Genomic DNA, 15,515 nt, shown 5'->3' on the forward strand with positions numbered 1-15,515 from the left:
AACCTGGATGGCACAAAATTTCTTGAAATTCAACGAAAAGAAGACAGGTGATATTGTTTGGTCCCAGTGGCCCTTGTACATTCCATCCTGTAGACTTGGGCCCCCTGTCTCCTTATCTGAAATCAACGGTCTCAAACTTGGGCCTTAAACTGGACAGTGATTTCAAACTCGATTGGCAAATTGGTGCCGTTGTTAAATCAAGCTTCTTTCACCTTAGAGTAGACAGCTGGTCAAAATAAAACCTCTCCTCTCACATGAACACTATGAGACAGTAATCCATGCCTTTGTCACATCCCGGCTGGATTACTGCAATGCCCTGTACTTTGGAGTCAGCCAGTCCTCCATTAAGCGCCTTCAGCTGGTCCAGAATGCCGCTGCTCGCCTCTTGACTGGTACTCGTAAGAGGGAGCATATAACTCCTACTCTGGCATCCCTTCACTGGCTCCCCATTCATTTTAGAGTTATTTTCAAGATCCTCTTGTTTGTTTTCAAATCTCTGAATAATCTCGCGTCACCTTACCTCTCTGAGCTTATCCGCCCCTACACACGTGCCCGGTGCCTCAGGTCTGTGGACCAGTCTTTGTTAGAAGTACCAAGAACTAAACTGAGGCTCAGAGGGGATCGAGCCTTTTCTGTTGCTGGTCCCTCTCTCTGGAATGACCTCCCACTAAACATTCGGCAAGCCTCCTCGCTGCCCATCTTTAAAGCCCTCCTCAACACTCACTTGTATTCTTTGGCGTTCGACTCAGCATGACTTAGATTTGTTATTGATTTTACTGCTTGGTGCTTTCTACCGCCTTTATTACCGATTCGTCTTACTGTTTATTGTGTATGTTAAATCACTCCATGTACAGCACTTTGTACGCAGCGATGGCTGTTTGAAAGTCCTCTATAAATACTGTTGACTTGACTTGACATGATGGAGGTGAGGAGCTAGGGTAGCGATGCAAAGTGATGCTTCGTCACAATTGTAAATGTTGTTTTTTACTTACATTTGTTCCTGTTTGTATCGTGCGTGTGTGTGCAAAATTGGTATTTAATTGATGATAATTTGATGTTATGATTGCTGTTGATGTTATGGTAAACCATGTTATGACAAACAATTACTTCTCAGCATGCATGCTATGGACTGAAAGTAATACACGCGGGTTCTGATTGGAATTGACAGAAATATTTTAAGGTGTTTTTTTTTAAAAACTGAAAACAGATTGTTTTAGGGTTTGCGTTCAGATCAACTGTATGTTTATTTTTTAAATATGCAGTTATTTTAAAAAATGTGGCAGAGTGTCAAGGGGTCTAAGAATTCTGCATCCACGTGAAAATGGTAGAAAAATCACAGATATCTAAATTTCCCACAAGAAATCGGGATGGCCAGGGATTGTTCTCCGCGCATCACGGAATTGCCACGAGTTACCGCCACAAGGAAGAACAACGGAAATACTTTCGTATAGTAGGCCACAACGCGCCTGATTAGTTTTCCAAAGGCGAAAGTCTCACTCACAAAACAACGTAAATTTACCCTTTTTCATCGAGATAATGCAAATGACGAACTTTATACAACAATGAAAGCCACCATTAATGATTTCCAATAATAGCAACGAACATGGCAAGATATGTGTGACTTCAAAATCAAAATACAAAAAAATGTCACTTGGATCACTTGCTAACCAATCACTTTAAGTTGGAATTACACGCCATATTGTCTTTTGCGTTCTCTTATGCATTATTAGGTCAACGTTAGCATTTCATACATTAGGAATGATAATATATGAAATGCATCATCATGTATAAAAGTGTGTTCATTGGGAAAACGACATTTTCTTGCCACCTTGGTTAGTGAAGGACCCGTCGGGGTGCGGTAGCAAAGCAGTGTAGTCTTTTTTGGAAACATTCGCATTAAAGAGCATAATCAAAAACTACAATACCCACAGGGCACTGTTCCACTCTACAGTGACTACATTCTGCTGCTTATCCGGGGATGTCACACCACTGCTATTTTCTCCTCGCAGTCCCCTCTCACTTTCAACGTACAGTTCCAGTGAAGTGAGACGGGGGTTGCATAGAAAGAAGCTAACATTAAGACACAGGCCAAAAAATGGCAGAGCTTGGTGCGGGGAGCCTGTCATTGGGGGATCCTGTTTTTAATTACCAAGAACATGAGCTGAATGAGCGACTCAAGCGGCTTTACCCGGCCGTAAACGAGGAAGAGACCCCTCTACCCAGATCATGGAGTCCCAAGGATAAATACAGCTACATTGGGCTGTCACAGAGCAACCTGAGGGTCCATTACAAAGGTTTGAGATTTGGTTTCATGCTGTGTGGAATAGTAAAGTTAGTCATACTAATGGTGTGGTGGCTCGTGTATGTCACGATGGTTATCTGTCTTTCTCTCTGTAATCATGTTGACGGTGTGAATGGTGAATCCAGTAATAGCTGCCTTTTTGCCCTTAGCCTTGCTTTGTGTCTCAGACGAGGAGATAAATGCCTAAATGGTGAACTCACTCAGTTCGGCAATTCATCCAATAACAATACTGAAATTACCCTTCATCAACTCCGCTTCCTTTCCGTATATGTCACGAATGGCGTTGTTATTTGCAGTGACATGACATCGTATTTGACGCACTCTACTGTTTGTATTTCTTGGTCATAGATCATTTATGATATACATTGAGTGCTCTGCTGGTATTTAGGAGCTAGCTAACAGCTATGCAAGCACGGTAGTTAGCTAGCTAACCAACGTTTCCGATCTAGTTTTAACTTGTGACTAGTATGCGAGTGGGGAGCTAGGATGACAGGATAAACAGGCCACAAGATGGATACGAAACATACGTGTTAACCGTTTAACTCGACAACACAAAGAAGAACGATCCAATTGCTCTTTTTTGTTGTTGGTGTTTTTGGCATGAATTATCACCCATGATAGAGTACAGGTATCCAATTCATGACAGCGTTCTCGTTGTTAAGATAAATAATTAAATACATCAAAACGCAAATTAGCTTAACGGTGTGCCCAGTTCAGTTGAATCCGAATTTGTCTCGAGCGCACAACAGTCTGATGCCTCTTAACGGGCAACCAGCTCGTTTTCAACAGCTGCTGGAGGCCGCTGCGCATACAGAAGGCCAAAAAAATGGTCAATCTGATTGGCGACATTTGTCTAAAACATAAAGTATTTGTCCTACAGTGGAATCAGTCGCCGATCCTGATGACAAGAATGTCTGTTGTTTGTATTTCATATAGATAATGTGTCATTTCTATAACGCCATGTTAGAACTAAGGTCTGTTTTCTGTTACTTTACATTAGGTCAAACTTTCAAAAAGGGAGGCTTCTATTTTGCTCATTGAGACACCGCGTCTGGTTTTCATCACTTAAACATGACTCAAAGATGCTGCACGATACAGTACTCTGTTTCACAAATTACAAACCTGGTAAATGCCCTTCCGTTTTGTGCCTAGCAGCTAAAGGCCTTCCGTTTAAATCTAGGTTGACATGCATAGTCAGATATAATTCACTGATTATATCATGCAGAATTGAGCTGTTCCTGTTGACAAAAGTGTGGTCCGATTTACGATATCTCACACTTGAGTTAATAAAAGCTTTGGATGGATGTTGACATACAGAAGTCTGAGAATTATCTTATCAATACTTTACATTCATTCATTCATTCATCTTCCGAACCGCTTGATCCTCACTAGGGTCGCGGGGGGTGCTGGAGCCTATCCCAGCTGTCTCCGGGTAGTAGGCGGGGGACACCCTGAATCGGTTGCCAGCCAATCGCAGGTCACACAGAGACGAACAACCATCCACGCCCACACTCACACTCACATCTAGGGACAATTTAGAGCAGGTGTCACCAACATTTTTGAGGGTGAGAGCAACTTCATGTGTACCGATTGTGTGAAGGGCTACCAAATTGATACACGTCTGAAATAACATATTTGTCCAAAATACCTTCAATAATATGAGGATGTGTTATTTTTAATACTTGATGATTTAAATTGTCAGACTTTGATCGTGTTTCGAAATGTCTCACAGTACTGCCAATGTTTGCATTTTTAAATCATAATTTCTACTAGCAAATCACAATGTCCAGGCACTGGCGGGCTACTCAAGTGGTCTTCACGGGCTACCTGGTGCCCGCGGGCACCATGTTGGTGACCACTGATTTAGAGTGTTCAATCAGCCTGCCAGGCATGTTATTGGAATGTGGGAGGAAACTGGAGCACCCGGAGAAAACCCACGCAGGCCCAGGGAGAACATGCAAACTCCACACAGGGAGGCCGGAGCTGGAATCGAACCTCTGCATTGTGAAGCCGACCTGCTAACCACTGGGCTACCGGGCCGCCCAATACTTTACATTTAATCTAAATAATGTTTACCTCAGGCATGCCGTGTCATGGTTGAGATTGAAATGTGTATGAATGAGTGATATTGGGATGATAAATTACAATGCCATATATATTTCCTTGTTACTTGCTCCAGCGACTGCCCTGCTCCCTCACACTTGTGGTTAAATGCATTTTGACCAAAAAACATTCCTGTTCAAGGCGAGCAGCTGTGTCAGGGGCTCGTGTATAAGATAAATAAGAACGACCGTTGAACTCTTCTTGCACACAAAGCTAATCTGGCACAGTCATAGCAGAAATTTAGATTCATGTATTTTGTTTACTACGAGGGGTATTACTGAATCAAGTCCAGCTGGAAATGAAAACTATTGCAATTGTTCCTTTTAGCAAGATCATGACCACAAAAATTCTCAGGAATGTGATACTGTATGGTGCAATGTAAGAGAGAGTCCATATAGACACTTAACTCTGTAAATTGTAAATCCTCATTGATCGCAACCGTATTGCAACTTGTGAAACATGACTTTAATTATGTGTTTCTTCTTTTCATCCACACTCATTTTATGGTTTCATTTATAATGGACGGGGAATGAGCCATTCATACACATGTATTTGCACAAACTTTGCTACTCTACCGAGTAGTGCACAGCCAAGGCAATTCTTTTTTCTTTTTTTAAGAATGTGCCACACATTTATGAAAGGTAGGTGAATCAGCAGTCGTTTACTTTGGCTCTGTCTCATTACTGACACTTCCACCCTTGTGCCCCCAAATTGCTCGTCCACCTTGAGGGTACGAGTGTGGAAGGTGTTCCAATTCTCCGAAGTACTGTGTCGTCCTTCTCCTTTCACACCTTTGTTCCACACGTCGGCATTCATCGTCGGCCAAAGTACACCCCCACAATTCATTACGGATTTCTCCAAAATAGCGGGAAAATGACGACATTCGGTGGGATTCCTTTGCCTGTGCCCCCCTCACCCCCAAAGAAGCCTTTTCATGTGTGAATAATCACATTGATACATATTTTATCATTTGTATTTGTGTTATTTGCTCATTTCAATTGAAGTATTAAAGTCCCCTAAGTATTTTTGTACAAGTGTAGTTGCCGTACTTACCGACCCTCTGCGTATGCAGCGCAGATAATGTAGGGGCCGCAGATAGTTCAAATAATATAGCATTTATTGTAGTTTTAGTCATTTTAAGCAGCAAAAATTGCAATTTTGTGTTTTGTTCTGTCTACTGTGTTTTACTGTTTTTATAATTTTTGCATTTAAATGAATGAATGGTTTTATTACTTTTGTCTAGATATTTTTATTACAGCTGTCAGTTTAGCGCGTTATTATTGGCATTAATTTAAATGAATTTTAACGGCATTAAATTTTTTCTCACGAGATTAACGCGGCACACGTCACAAGCGGATGTTACGGTGCTCTACACCAGAAACAAAACAACAAGCGCGCTGCAGAAGTCCACGCCCATGTCTGTTTTGCCAGCCACGGGAGCACGAGACACCAAAAACGGATACTTAAAGAGTTTATGAAAGGAAAGTTTACTTTTAAAAAGTTGCCATATTGCTCCACTGACAAGACCAAAGTTATCTGTTCTTCTCTCTCTCTCTCTCTGTATCATACAGGTATACGATGTATGCCACTGACGCGATTGTTACTTGTTTGGAACTATTTTGTGTGGAAGGTTACAGCGTTCCGTGTCCATATAAATAGAGCGGGTGGAGCTTCTCTGTGTTCGTCTGACAGTGACAGTGCGCTGCTGTTGTAGCAACCTAGCGAAAATTAAACGTCTGCAGTGTTGTCATCGAACCAAGTGTAGTCATCCGAAATGAGGTAGACACAAAAACCGTAGAGAGACTTCCGCGCAAGAAGGACCAACACAATCAACATTGCCTGACTGTGTTAGGGGGCATGTTTTAAATCCACTATCGGCTGAGTACTAGTTTACCTTAGATGTGCACTTTATAATGTTATATTGCTCTGTTTTGATTTCATTAAAAAAGCTGTTACAGCAGCTGTTTTCTGACAAAATATTTTTTTTCTCTGTTGTTGATGGTCAGTAATATTGTGTGAGAGATTATGTGTTAACAACTGCTCCAAGTGAAAAATGTTCATGTAAAATTTAAAATTTAAATTTTTATTTCAGTAAATATTTGCATTTGGCACAGAAAACTGATTCATGATTCCAATTTGATGAGAGCATTAAAATGCGGAAAAATAGGACAAAAAATGTAAAAGGAAATTCAGAAACGATAAAAAATGTGTGAGTAATCACAATTAACTTTTTAGTTCATTTGAGTTAATTATGACAGTTGCATTTTTAATTAGATTAAATATTTTAATCGTTTGACAGCTCTAATTTTTATGTTTGATTTTCACTCCATGTACGATTTGTACGCAGCTACGCTTGTTTTTAATGTGCTCCATAAATAAAGTTGAGTTTAGTTGTTTTGTGTGTAGTAACAGCGGTAACCTGATACTCCACCCATTAAAATAACACAACGACTGAGCACGATACTTCACAATAGATCATTTTAAAAATAATCATACTACAATAGGGCTAAACGATTGTGCGAAAATATTGAATTGCGATTTTTCTGACAGGGATTGCAATTTCGATTAAATTCACAATTATCTTTAACTCAAGCTTCAGTGCAGTATTCTTTATGTACAGTAACATTTACAAATATGACAGACATATACATCATACCATCAAAACGTTACACGCTATTACTCTAATAATGCACGGACACAAAAGAGAATGTGTGGGGTAGGTAGTCCTTTCATCAAAGTTTTAAAATGGTTCAATAAGGCAAGAACTATTGCTTGTCATCATAAAAGTATACATATGCAGTTATGTGTAATAGTGCATGTAAATAAATATATTTCTTAACCAAAAATGTTTTACATTTTGTTATAATGTACATGTTCTTTGTCCATAAATGTTTGTATGTAAATATATTCTCCCCATATTTTTCCCAGAGACTTAACTGCTGAAATGAATCCTTTCAGTAGTGTGAAATTGTCAAATTATAATGGTAGTATTTCTTAATGAGTTATTTAAATGTGAATGGTAATTCTAGTTAAAAGGGTCAGAAAATGTATTTGTTATTCTGTGCTAGTTTTCATTTGATTGTATGTAATTAAATACACCTAACAAATAAAAAACATGTAGTCCCTTAGCGATGCTAAATTAATTAAAAAAAGAATTTTATTGAAATTAAATTCAAAATTTAGCATTGCTTCAGACCGATTATTGTGTATGTCTCAAGACTCAGTACTTTGTGGTGCAAAATAGTGCAAATAAACGCATATAACATTGCTGATATATTTTATATATTTTTGACCTTATAAGCTCCTTATCATGGCTGAAATCAGCCGCATCTGATTCATTCTCAGTTTTCGAGTGTGCACATACTATGTAGCTGTTTTGTTATTTTATTACGAGATAGTTAATTGTAATGCTAATTTTCAGTTTTTAGCTGGTTACTCTCCGCCTTAATGTGGTCCTAGCCAGACGTCCATGAAAAGCATACTCTACACCAAAGCACTTGTTGTGGTCTTGCGTGATTGCATTTCACATTAGTTTAGCGATTCTTCTCGTGTTCCCTCTTGTTGCCCGGTGTTCTGCATGCTTATGCAGTACCTGTAGACATTCCTTGTCTGCCTTGAGTTGGGGCGCAACTTGTCACAAGTGTTTCTTATTTGCCGCCACGGAGATTAGGATTACCTTACTTGAAATGCTTTACCATTACAAGTTCCAGAACGGCCTGACACCATACCATACCCGCCTTGCTTGGCCCAGCCTGGCTTCTGTTGATTTTCCATTACTGTAGATGCCAATCAACTAAAGCAGGATCAACAGAACTGTGCAATCCTCCAATTCATGGTGCACATTCATAGTAATATGGGGTTCTGCCTCAATATTTCACGAGTGGAGTTTTGGCCACTGCCTGCGGTGGTTCAAAATAGGAATTGCCTATGTATGCTGTGTTGTAGTTGCCAATTACACTCAATTAACAGTACAGAAAATGCACAGTTACTATTTGGTCCATCTCAGAAAATAGGCAAATAGGTTGGGCATAGTTCACAAAGTAAAGGGAATTATTTTGATTCAATGCATAGATAATCAGTCTACAAAAATCTTGACAATAATCAACTGTTGAGGTGCTGAAATTCCAAGGACTGGAACTATTCTACATTAAATGGGGTCTCCAAATGATTCATGGATCCTCCAAAAAAGTTTTGATTAAGGCCCGGTGGCCCAGTGGTTAGCGCGTCAACCTCACAGTGCAGAGGCCGTGAGTTCGATCCCAGCTCCGGCCTTCCTGTGTGAAGATTGCATGTTCTCCTCTGGCCTGCGTGGGTTTTCTCCGGGTACTCCGGTTTCCTCCCACATTCCAAAAAAACATGCATGGCAGGCTGATTGAACACTCTAAATTGTCCCTAGGCGTGAGTGTGGATTGTCGTTCGTCTCTGTGTGCCTTGCGATTGGTTGGCAACCAGTTCAGGGTGTCCCCCACCTACTGTCCAAAGACAGCTGAGATAGGCTCCAGCATCCCCCGCGACCCTTGTGAGGATAAAGTGGTTCAGAAAATGGTTTTGATTAATTTGATAATCAATAGTTGTCAATGAATTGATTGATCACTGATATATACAGACTTATATATACTATACTCGTCCTCGAGTGCCCCTAAAAAGCCTGTTTTACACGTTTACCCCCTCGAACATATCTGATTCAAAATTATTAGCTTATGTTTTTATGTTTGTTTTTTGTTTGTTTATTGAACATAAAACATATACAGTAATAATTTGACAGAAAATAAGGTTCAACAATAAAAAAGCAGATGTCAAAAATATGTGTAAATGCAAACCAGACGATATAAATCCTGAAGTGAATTCATGCAACTTTTTTCACGTAAGCATAGTTCTTTTTTAAAAGTGGAGGAGTTTAAGTGTATTGGGCTCTTGTTCACGAATGAGGGCAGGAAGGAGCGAGAGATCGACAGGCAGATCGTGCAGTGTCTGCTGTGATGCGGAATTTGTATCGGTCTGTCGTGGTAAAGAAGGAGCTGAGCCAAAGGGCTAAGCTCTCAATTTACCGGTCGATCTACGTTCCAACCCTCATCTATGGTCACGAGTTTTGGGTCGTGACAGAAAGAACGAGATCCCAGATACAAGCGGCCAAAATGGGGTTCCTCCACAGGGTGTCCGGGCTCTCCCTTAGTGATAAGATGAGAAGCTCGGTCATCTGGGAGGGGCTCAGAGTCGAGCCATTTCTCCTCCACATCGAAGGAGCCAGATGAGGTGGCTCAGGCATCTGATTAGTATCCCACCTGAACGCCTCCCTGGTGAGGTGTTCCGGACATGTCCCACTGGCAGGAGACCCCGGGGATGACCCAGGGCACGCTGGAGAGACTATGGCCTGGGAACGCCTTGGGGTCCCCCGGGAAGAGCTAGAAGAAGTGGCTAGGGAGAGGGAAGTCCGGGCTTCCCTGCTAAAGCCGCTGCTCCCCCGACTTGACCCGTAGATGTAGACCATATGAGCGGTAGAAAATTGATGGATGCATGGATAATTCTTTTTTTTTGTTGTTGTTGCAGGGCATGGCAAAAATCACAAGGATGCCGCATCTGTACGAGCCACGCATCCAATCCCTGCAGCCTGTGGGATTTACTATTTTGAAGTCAAAATAGTCAGCAAAGGTCGAGATGGGTAAGTGGACACCTTTTAAAAATCAGCTTTAGTGCATCTCCCTACTTGTCATTTATGTTGAGTCCCCGGTTCTCAAACTCGCAGCATGAGGACCACTTGCGGCCATATTTTGCAGGTCTTTACTCGACAGCAGTTCAAGCCCATATCTCATTGAGCGGTGAATGTTTGTGAGTGTTAGCGCACATAGTCAAAGTTGTTTGTTCGACCAAGTTTGTTAAAGCTTTGCTAGATATTCACATTTTAAAGAACAAACAGTTCTTGTTGCATTTTCTTTTTTTATTTTCAAAATTTGCTGGAGACAAGAAAAACGGTCATTTCCAGGCGTGTGTGTGTGTTTGCGTGCACGCTTGTGTATGTGTGTGTGAGCGTGCGTGCGTGTGTTTGCGCGCATGTGTAAATGTGTGCCTGCACGCGTGGATATGTGAGGGCTGAGGGACATAGTTATCATATCAAAATCAAAATTTAAACCGTCAAGATACTAATATCAAAATGATGACAATATCAATCACGTGACCTTGCCACTCTTGCGTTCATGTAATCCTCAATTCAACCGAATGACGGATATTCACTGAGTCGCCTACCAATGGTGATAAAAGCTATATCCCACTGAGCTGTGAACAATTGCATTTTCAAAGGTCAAAGTGTTCTCGTCAGGGTTTGTTAAGGTCACAAATATATGCCAAACACTTGCCAGACATTCGCCTGTCCTTTCACCAATATTGCTGGTAAACATTAGGCGACCGTTTTACAACCATTTACGACCTTAATCAAACCCTGATGAACTCTGAGATCAATGCTCAATCCATCCATCCATCCATCCATCCATCCATCCATCCATCCATCCATCCATCCATCCATCATCTACCGCTTATCCGGGGCCGGGTCGCGGGGGCAACAGCTTTAGCAGGGAAGCCCAGACTTCCCTCTCCCTAGCTACTTCTTCCAGCTCTCCCCGGGGGATCCCGAGTCGTTCCCAGGCCAGCTGGGTGACATAGTCTCTCCAGCGTGTCCTGGGTCTTCCTCTGGGTCTTCTCCCGGTGGGACATGACCGGAACACCTCACCGGGGAGGCGCTCAGGAGGCATCCGAATCAGATGCCCAAGCCACCTCATCTGGCTCCTCTCGATGTGGAGGAGAAGCGGCTCGACTCTGAGCCCCTCCCGGATGACTGAGCTTCTCACCTTATCTCTAAGGGAGAGCCCGGACACCCTGCGGAGAAAACTCATTTCAGCCGCTTGTATCCGGGATCTCGTTCTTTCGGTCACGACCCATAGCTCGTGACCATAGGTGAGGGTTGGGACGTAGATCGACCGGTAAATTGAGAGCTTCGCCTTTTGGCTCAGCTCCTTCTTCACCACGACAGACCGATACAACGTCCGCATCACAGCAGACGCTGCACCGATCCGCCTGTCGATCTCCCGCTCCCTCCTACCCCCACTCGTGAACAAGACCCCAAGATACTTGAACTCCTCCACTTGGGGCAAGATCTCCACCCCGACCCGGAGTGGGCACTCCACCCTTTTCCGACTGAGGACCATGGTTTCAGATTTGGAGGTGCTGATTTTCATCCCAACCGCTTCACACTCGGCTGCGAAACGCTCCAATGAGAGTTGGAGAGCCCCGTTTGAAGGAGCCAACAGCACCACATCATCTGCAAAAAGCAGGGATGAAATACTGAGGCCCCCAAAACGGACCCCCTCAACGCTTCGGCTGCGCCTAGAAATTCTGTCCATAAAGGTTATGAACAGAATCGGCGACAAAGGGCAGCCTTGGCGGAGTCCTACCTCAACTGGAAACGATTCCGACTTACTGCCGGCAATGCGAACCAAACTCTGACATCGGTGGTATAGTGACCGAACAGCCCGTATCAGGGGGTTCGGTACCCCATACCCACGAAGCACCCCCCACAGAACTCCCCGAGGGACACGGTCAAACGCCTTCTCCAAGTCCACAAAACACATGTAGACTGGTTGGGCGAATTCCCACATACCCTCAAGGACCCTGCTAAGGGTGTAGAGCTGGTCCACTGTTCCACGGCCGGGACGAAAACCACACTGCTCCTCCTCAATCTGAGGCTCGACTTCCTGACGGACCCTCCTCTCCAGCACCCCTGAATAGACCTTACCAGGGAGGCTGAGGAGTGTGATCCCTCTGTAGTTGGAACACACCCTCCGGTCCCCCTTTTTAAAAAGAGGGACTACCACCCCGGTCTGCCAATCCAGAGGCACTCTCCCTGTTGTCCACGCGATGTTGCAGAGGCGTGTCAACCAGGACAGCCCCACAACATCCAGAGCCTTGAGGAACTCCGGGCGGATCTCATCCACCCCTGGGGCCTTGCCACCGAGGAGCTTTTTAACAACATCGGTGACTTCAACCACAGAGATAGGAGAGCCCACCTCAGAGTCCCCGGGCTCTGCTTCCTCCAAGGAAGGCGTGTTGGTGGAGTTGAGGAGGTCTTCGAAGTACTCTGCCCACCGGTTCACAACGTCCCGAGTCGAAGTCAGCAGCGCCCCATCCCCACTGTACACAGTGTTAGTGGTGCACTGCTTCCCCCTCCTGAGACGTCGGATGGTGGACCAGAATTTCCTCGAAGCCGTCCGGAAGTCGGCTTCCATGGCCTCACCGAACTCTTCCCACGCTCGGGTTTTTGCCTCGGCGACCACCGAAGCCGCGGACCGCTTGGCCAATCGATAACTGTCAGCTGCCTCTGGGGTACCACAGGCCATAAAGGCTTGATAGGACTCCTTCTTCAGCTTGACGGCATCCCTTACTGCTGGTGTCCACCAGCGAGTACGGGGGTTGCCGCCACGACAGGCACCAACCACCTTACGGCCACAACTCAGATTGGCCGCCTCAACAATAGAGGCACGGAACACGGTCCACTCGGGCTCAATGTCCCCCGCCTCCCCCGGAACATGGGAAAAGCTCTGTCGGAGGTGGGAGTTGAAACTCCTTCTGACAGGGGATTCCGCCAGACGCTCCCAACAAACCCTCACTATACGTTTGGGTCTGCCAGGACGGACCGGCATCTTCCCCCACCATCGGAGCCTACTCACCACCAGGTGGTGATCAGTTGACAGCTCCGCCCCTCTCTTCACCCGAGTGTCCAGAACATGCGGCCGCAAATCCGATGATACAACTACAAAGTCGATCATCGAACTGCGGCCTAGGGTATCCTGGTGCCAAGTGCACATATGGACACCCTTATGTTTGAACAAGGTGTTCGTTATGGACAATCCGTGACGAGCACAGAAGTCCAATAACAAAACACCACTCGGGTTCAGATCGGGGGGGCCGTTCCTCCCAATCACGCCCCTCCAGGTCTCACTGTCATTGCCCACGTGAGCATTGAAGTCCCCCAGCAGAACAAGGGAGTCCCCAGCAGGAGTACTCTCCAGCACACCCTCCAGGGACTCCAAAAAGGGTGGGTATGCTGAGCTGCTGTTTGGTGCATATGCACAAACAACAGTCAGGACCCGTCCCCCCACCCGCAGGCGGAGGGAGGCAACCCTCTCGTCTACCGGTGTGAACCCCAATGTACAGGCACTGAGCCGGGGGGCAATGAGTATGCCCACACCTGCTCTGCGCCTCTCACCGTGAGCAACTCCAGAGTGGAAGAGAGTCCAACCCCTCTCGAGAGAACTGGTACCAGAACCCAGGCTGTGTGTGGAGGCAAGTCCGACTATATCCAGTCGGAAATTCTCTGCCTCACACACCAGCTCGGGCTCCTTCCCTGCCAGAGAGGTGACATTCCATGTCCCAAGAGCTAGCTTCTGCAGCCGAGGATCGGACCGCCAGGGTCCCCGCCTTTGGCTGCCGCCCAGCTCACATTGCACCCGACCCCTTCGGCCCCTCTCATGGGTGGTGAGCCCATGGGAAGGGGGACCCACGTTGCCTCTTCGGGCTGTGCCCGGCCGGGCCCCATGGGTGTAGGCCCGGCCACCAGGCGCTTGCCAACGAGCCCCACCTCCAGGCCTGGCTCCAGAGGGGGGCCCCGGTGACCCGCGTCCGGGCAAGGGAAACCTTGGTCCATATATTTTGCTCATCATAAGGGGTCTTTGAGCCGTGCTTTGTCTGGCCCCTCACCTAGAACCTGTTTGCCATGGGTGACCCTGCCAGGGGCATTAAGCCCCAGACAACTTAGCTTCTAGGATCATTGGGACACACAAACCCCTCCACCGCGGTAAGGTGACGACTCACGGAGGGGCTCAATCTCCGATTTAAAAAAGCTCATCCTTAAAATTCATTCACTGCCAGCCACATTAAAATGGATATTCTTGGAATTCTACAGCCATCACTGGCAATGAATCAGTTAAAAAAAAACTCCAAAAAAACATCCTCTTTCATCCTTAGTCCGTGAACACAATATGAATCGGATTACTGCATTTGACTCGTGCTGGCACACACAATGTATTACTGGAAAACCTTTGATATGAATCAACGATTAAGTACAATGTTCCAGTGCTCACTCTGTTCACACATTTCTCTCAAATAAGATAAAGACCAAAGAATTATTTACCATTTTAATTCTCGGGTCCGTGCTTATCATTTCATCATCAAAATTAATACAAACCCCCCACACTATCACGATTTTACTGGCCCCAAACCATTGTTCGTATCGCTAGCTAAACTATGACATTAGCTTCCCTGTTTTTGTGGGTTTTGTAATGACGAATGACGTTACAGGTTTTCTTCATTCTGTGAGGTGCAAGCCATGCATTTTGCCATCCTATCTTTGCCATGGTCATTGACAATATAGTCCATTAATTCAAATTAATGATCCTTGGAGTTTCTCCCATCTCTGTTGGTGTTTAGTTTGATCCCCATTTTAGTGTCATTTTAGCGTGAATGAAACTAAAAAATTGTTTTTTCTTTCTTTCTTGCCTTCCTTCTTTAAAAGGCAAACTGTGTTAGATTGCAGATTTCAGACAGAATGACTCATCATCTCATGTGGTTAAAGTCTACGTCAAATCGAGTTACTCCATCTCTGTGCATTAGAGGCAATCAGAAATAGTATGTTCCAAATGCCTTATGGCTCCATCAGCCAAAGTTTCATTATGAAGACAGTACATGCAGTAAAGATGCCAAATTCAAAAGAAGTTGTTGTTGTGATTAAAAAACAAACAAACATGTTTGTAGAGAATAATTAACACATTTATTGTTGACACCTTTTCTTTTATTTTTTGCATGCAGCTACATGGGAATCGGCTTGTCGGCACAGGGGGTAAACATGAATAGACTGCCTGGTGAGTAACAAGTGACTGATATTGCATGACAAGACCAGGAGCAATTGTGAAATGTATAATAAAATTCATTCATTCATTCATCTTCCGAGCCGCTTGATCCTCATTAGGGTCGCGGGGGGTGTAGGCGGGGGACACCCTGAATCGGTTGTCAGCCAATCGCAGGGCATGTATAATAAAAAGCTTTGTAATTTGTGTTTGTGTGTATG

General features: G+C 44.5%; 1 protein-coding gene across 1 annotated transcript in view; it reads left to right on the forward strand.

The window, feature by feature from the left end:
* The first annotated feature begins 1,950 nt into the window (after window positions 1-1,950).
* ranbp10 (RAN binding protein 10) overlaps window positions 1,951-15,515 on the forward strand; it is a 40,023-nt gene continuing 26,458 nt past the window's right edge. Inside the window, exons 1-3 of the mRNA XM_052060879.1 lie at window positions 1,951-2,294; window positions 9,953-10,064; window positions 15,257-15,309. Coding sequence (XP_051916839.1) covers window positions 2,096-2,294; window positions 9,953-10,064; window positions 15,257-15,309 — 364 coding nt within the window. The 5' untranslated portion in view covers window positions 1,951-2,095. The remainder of the gene's footprint in view (window positions 2,295-9,952; window positions 10,065-15,256; window positions 15,310-15,515) is intronic.

This window comes from Hippocampus zosterae, chromosome 3 (assembly GCF_025434085.1).
Source record: "Hippocampus zosterae strain Florida chromosome 3, ASM2543408v3, whole genome shotgun sequence".
NCBI classification, from domain to species: Eukaryota; Metazoa; Chordata; class Actinopteri; order Syngnathiformes; family Syngnathidae; genus Hippocampus; species Hippocampus zosterae.